Raw genomic sequence first — 5,896 nt, 5'->3', positions numbered from 1 at the left:
AGTCATCAAGCAATTGGTGGCTCCAGCACAGAGTAAAGTCAGTTACTATTTCAGGGAAAGGAAAGGCAACTGTTCCTTGGGGAGAATAACTGAACTAGCTCAGCGCCAGGAATAGGCTGAGATTTTAATTATTTTTTTTTTCCCCCTACACTTCAGGAAAAGCAAACACACAATGTTCATTTGCAGGGATCGTTTCCTGAACATGATGTGTGCTCGCTGTCCTGCAGGTCACTTTCCAGTGTGTCACATCCTTCTGCACAAGGGAGAACAGGAAATGGCAAACTCCCAGTATGAGGCAAAGCATTCCCATCACAGCAATTGGTCCACAGGAGCTATAAATTGGTCTCCTCCAGAAACAGATCAAAATTTGTCTTTGGGGAGGTCGGCTGGAAACTAAAGGTAAGTTTGAACCAGTATTTTTTGTAGTCTCTTGAGTACTGTATTAGGAAAGTGTTTGCAGGTTTTGGACTAATGTATGTATTTATTATTGGGGAATTTTTTCTCTAGGAGCAGGAGTTGGTTTTGTTTTCCTTTCTGTTGACATAAATCAATGTATTCAAAAGACATGCACCACTGTACGGCTTATGTTATATATTGAATGACTGTTCTACTAACTGCAGTGAGATGGCTACTGTTACTACCTGAGACTGTTCTCAGCAAGAATATCTGCAGAACAAATTGTTAAGAGACTAAGGGAATTGATATATTAATGATCATCATATTGATCTATTGTTATTGATTATATGCTCATTGTTCATTTTAACGCGGACTTCCATTTAGCTTAGTGTTAGTCTTTAGGCTTCCAGCTTCATCTCTGACTGTAGTGTAAAAAATAAGAGGATGCTGCCTCCAGCTAAGAAAAGCACAGTGTACTAAGTGGCTCAAATGGCTCCATGATACTAAGAGAGACTGGAGTCGTCATTCAAAAGGGCATTCTGAAGGGAGAGGTCCTAAAGGTTTCTGTGTGAGATGGGTTAGGTCAAGTAGAAGGGGAAAAATTGCAATGAGAATTAGTCACTTACTTCAGGATGGAAAGACTCTTTATGGTAGAAAGTTTCCTCCTTCTGAACCACAGGGATTCCGCAGAATGAAAGCCCCAAGGATCCTAACTATATAGTGTGTTCAGTTCACACTGTACAGATTTAGCAGTGAAAAGGTGGCTTCAGCAATGAAAAGTTTTGCTTAGTTGGCTCTGGGAGGGGGTCTTTTTGCTACAGAGATTTATTTTGTCTATGAGGGCATTATGGACCGCAGCTTCTTAACTCCATGGCTAGACTTTGCTAGGTGCAGAGGCAGCACAGTCTTGCACACAGTGCGGTGTTGTGGAGTACAAAAGCTCTGCTCCCACCAGACAACAGGCAATACTACATCACTCCTGTTGCCTCCTTTGCCTCAGTTGCCCTATATGTAAAAAGGGTTAAGGCTTTCTTTGTGAAGCACTTTGCAGCCCTAGAGCAACTTGCAAATGTTTATTGGAACATTTCTTTCTACCCTTGTAACAAAGAACAGAGACAGCAAACAGAGATAGCCTAGCACCAAAACTCTAAAGATTTACCCTCTCGAAGGGAAAACACTCTTCTGATATCTTGACAGGGGAGGTTGCCATAGCCAGCAGTTTTCAAGCCTTTTCTATTCACAAGCCCCTGTATTTCTACTGTTCCCCCATCCCCAAGGGAGTGAGCACTGAAAGTGAGTTCACTTTTCTGATGCACCCTTCTTATAAACAAGGTCTATAGGCCTCCTTGCCACTGTCACTGGGGATCTACCACCACAGGTTGGACTAAGTACCACAAAACAATGGTTCCCATCTCTGTCCGTATCCTGATGCCAGGTTACAATAGGAAAAAAATGCTGCAGGACCTTGAGTTGCTTAGGCTTAAAGAAAGGATGTTCACAATACCCGTGTGAGGCATCAATGGGCTTCTCACCTCCTACAGGGAAAAGCCAGAACTTGACACCCCTCAGCTGCTTCCCTCTGTCCTCCTTCAATGGGAAATAACCCCTAAATAGCAGCCTGAGATGGGTGGATTTCACCTCCTCAGAACCTAACTTTTCTCTGAAAGATGTCCTTGAATATTGCAGATCCTCTGAATCCCATCATGGGGACAACATATTAGTTCTGGCAGCATTAATGCTCTGAGCGCTGAGTCACATATCTCAAGGGAATTTCTGTGCCCGGGGTTGGAAGAGATGTTTTGTATCTTTACAGAGGTAATAACAACAGCACATCTGACCCCAGCCCTTAAGATATTTTAGTCTTCTCAGGGAAAAAGAAAAACTTTTAAAAGTTCATCTGTCTTAAAGTTACAGGGGAATATGGTAATTAAATGTACATGTGTGTATGTGCACGTGTGTGTGTGTGTACGTGAGTGTGTACGTGTGTGCAGACAGCAAACCTTTCATGTAGTCGGATGAAGAAAAAAAAATTGGCTGGACGCCATCCCTGAAATGGTGGTCCAGGCTGAGCATGTCTCATGGGTTTTTTTAACAAATCCCAACCCAGCCTTTTCTGTTTCTGGACAGAGGCCATGGAGAGAAACGGCGCTGCTTTTCCCCAAACACTAGACCCTATACACCACTTCCACATAGTGCTGCTGGATCAGAGACAGAGGCTGCGTGGCCAAATTGCTCACCTTCACAAGGTGGCTCGTAAACTCAACACGCTCCGCAAAAGGTCCCTGATTGCCAACGTCAGCGGGAGCACCCTGACCGCTGCAGGAGCAGTCACAGCCATTGTGGGGCTGTCCCTGAGCCCGGTGACACTGGGAGCCTCTCTCCTGGCGTCAGCTGTGGGTCTGGGCCTGGCCACTGCCGGGGGGGCCATCAGTATCACCTCCGATCTCTCTTCAGTGCTCTGCAATTCCCGGGAGGTGAGGAAGGTGCAGGAAATCGCAGTGACTTGTCGGAAACAGATGAGGGAAATACTCGGCTGCCTGGAGTTCCTCCGTCGTGGGCAGGGCCCAGGGGACCCCACACTGCGCCAGTCAGAGAAGAGGGCCTCCATCTCACTGTACAACTCCGTCAGCTTCATGGTCTTCTGTGGCTCCCACAGCTTCCTCGTGCCAGAATACACAAAGGAGGTCACAAAAGTGAGCCAGGCTGTGCTGAAGGCCAAAATCCAGAAGCTGGCTGCCAACCTTGAGACCTGCACCAGGGCAATGGATGAAGTTTGTGAACTTCTTGAGTCCAGGACAAAGCTTTCCCCACGCACAAAGAGACTCAACTTGGGTGCTAAAACGACTGCTGAGATTCTGAGACCATCCAGCTGAAACAATGTTTACCCAATAATTAAAACCAGGCTTGGAGACATTACATCATTAATTGTCACCGTTGGCACTGCTACTTGTTTCTATCATAATATTGGTGGCGCTAATCCATACAGGTGTGCACATCTGTCATGTGCCTTATCTATGTCTGAACACAAACGCTTTTCTGATAGGAAGCTAAAAGTGTGACACACGCCCCCCCCACCCCCCCCCCAACATACAGTATACTGTACCTGATTCAGGTTGGAGGTTATGATGGACACGTGGACTATTGTGCATACAGCAGCAGATCCCAGAGCCTGAAGGCAGGGGTAGGTGGCTGTTTCTCAGACCCATGTTTTCCCAGCCATCTCCCCTGCCCTGCTTCTCCAAGGCAGCAAAAAGAAGCAGGTCAGGAGCCTGGTGAAACCCCTGCAGTCCTGGTGCTGACTGAACCTGGTTTGTAAATAAGTTATGAATCTATGAATGCTAAAAGGGCCGGGGTACCCTCAAAAAGCTAGCAGCTGACAATTTCCAGCAGAGTACAATTCCATTACCAAGGTACATCTGGCAAGGCTTTTGAAGGAAACAGCTTCAGATACAACAGACTGTATGGATGGCCCATCATCCCAGGGTAAAATAGCAGGGCCAGAAAATATTACCCCTTTTAAAGAAAACTCTCCAGGCTGAGAACTGTGATCTTTGTGTTCTATTTATTTACATAGGATTATTTTAAGATTTTTATATTGTGTTTAAAGATGTATACTTTTTCTCTTTTATAAAGGACGCCTCTGCTCCTAAGGAAAACAGCTGTTCTTCGAGGCAAAGCAAGTCTGTGACATGTGAGAGCAAGTTACCTTTTCTTTGGCTATGAGGGAGGGCAAGTCCCTGTAGGAAAAGGAAAGCATGGCCTGAATGCTGGTAGTTATAAAATAGGTGAAACACAGTCAATCAGGGACAGATCTTAGGAACCAAAACAGAGAGAAGGACAGGTCAGTGACACTGGGACAAGAGCCTGCCTCAGGGCACCGGTGGAAAAAAGCAGGGAGGGAAACATAGGTTGGTGTTACTGGTCTGAGCTGGAGCCCAGCTGTGATGGGAGCACTTCGGAGAGGTGGAGATGCTACTGTCCGTTTGAGCAGCCTGTGAGACCCACAGTGGTTTGTCTGTGAAGGAGGAGGCAGCACTCATGGAGAGCTGGACATACTCCTAGCAATGCTTCCCAGGGAAGGCTTCATGTTAGCAAAATATATATTGGTACTAATACTCAAGAGGGGTGCAAAGGAGTATAGGATGATTCAGTGGCAGAGCATTTATGAAGCAGGAGGAAGGACTGGGACCCTGTTTCAAGTGACTGTTCTGCTAAATATGTCCTTTGTGATTTTTGACCTCTCAGTGCCTCAGTTCTCTGTCTAAAAATGGGGATAATAGCACTTTCTTACCTCACAAGTATGTTTCTGGGACAAATACTGAAAAGTGCTCAAGTATGGTGATGGGGATCATGTCAGCATGTGGAAGAGGTACAAGGAAGAGACCCCAGAAACTAGCTTAAGACAACTAGACAAGTTAATGCAGGGATAATTCCACCTCCACAAGTATGCACCAGTGGATAAGGGAAACTTCCCTGCAGATGCATGAATCAAAGTTATTAGGAAAACTCACTCTCTAATTCTGTAACACTGAGCAATCTCTTATGAAGGGCAACCCTCCATCTCACAAAATTTGAATTCTCGTCCCTTTTGTCTCTTCCTCTCATGACATCAGCATTTGTTTTTACATATAAGGAGAACAAAAGCTTTGGTCCCTCAGAGTGTGACTCAGATGCTTGTAATGCTCAAGCCTGTTTCCCAGAAATGAACAAGTACACTGCTAGTTTGATTAAATAAATATGAAGCACTTCTGTGTCAGTGTCTCTCTGGACACCTGCATGTGATCACATTTTTGCCCCCTGGCTCCAATGCCTGGAGCATGAGAATCAATATGAACAGCTGGACATGTTCAGAAGGTGAGGATGGAAAATGAGGTCATTAACTCCATGCCACACAGCTGGCATTTGTGTATGAGTGTATGTGTTTATGTCTGTGTGAGTGCATATCCTGGTGTGCACATTAGTTCATGTACACTGTGGATGTTGGTCTCTGACATGCAAACACTGAGGTGTGTATGTGTGAGCATGTAAGTGTGTTTTGGGAGTGTGAACTGCACACTATGCAAAGGCAGATACAATGCAAAACTTTTCCTAGTGCTCCAGCATATCACCGCGAACTCCACAGATCAGTTACAACTTCACCATGCTTCTGAGATGTCCGGTTTTATCCTCACAAAGAAAATTATGTACCATATATTTCTACCTCCTGTCCAGTTTTCTGGCAATGTAGCTTTGTCCACACATCCACACACAGGGAAGAGCATAGGAACAAAACCAGCTCTGAACAGACTAATCTAGCTGGCAGAAGGGTCTGAATTTGATAGCTCAGAGCCTCAAAGGGCTGGTTTTCTCTGCTCAACAGAGTCCTGCACTCCAATCATAGCTGCTGTTTCAGCAGCTGGGAACAAATCAGATACTTTTGGTTCCCGTCTCAGTCACACAGGCAAAAAATTCTGCTTCTGTTTTCCCCTAGGCTAACCCTTCATTCAAAGTCAGAATTTGA

General features: G+C 45.3%; 1 protein-coding gene across 1 annotated transcript; it reads left to right on the top strand.

The window, feature by feature from the left end:
* Positions 1-380: 380 nt before the first annotated feature.
* APOLD1 (apolipoprotein L domain containing 1) lies at positions 381-5,145 on the top strand. Its single transcript, XM_074902624.1, has 2 exons — positions 381-399; positions 2,524-5,145. Exon 2 carries the CDS (start codon positions 2,529-2,531, stop codon positions 3,267-3,269), a length of 741 nt encoding a protein of 246 aa, XP_074758725.1. The 5' UTR covers positions 381-399; positions 2,524-2,528; the 3' UTR covers positions 3,270-5,145.
* Positions 5,146-5,896: the final 751 nt, after the last annotated feature.

The sequence above is a fragment of the Athene noctua genome, chromosome 3 (genome assembly GCF_965140245.1).
Source record: "Athene noctua chromosome 3, bAthNoc1.hap1.1, whole genome shotgun sequence".
In the NCBI taxonomy this organism is placed as follows: Eukaryota; Metazoa; Chordata; class Aves; order Strigiformes; family Strigidae; genus Athene; species Athene noctua.
This window is presented reverse-complemented; position numbering and strand designations above follow the sequence as displayed.

Coding starts and splice junctions, on each gene's coding strand:
- APOLD1 (XM_074902624.1), top strand. CDS start 2,529: ATGGAGAGAAACGGCGCTGCTTTTCCCCAAACACTAGACCCTATACAC.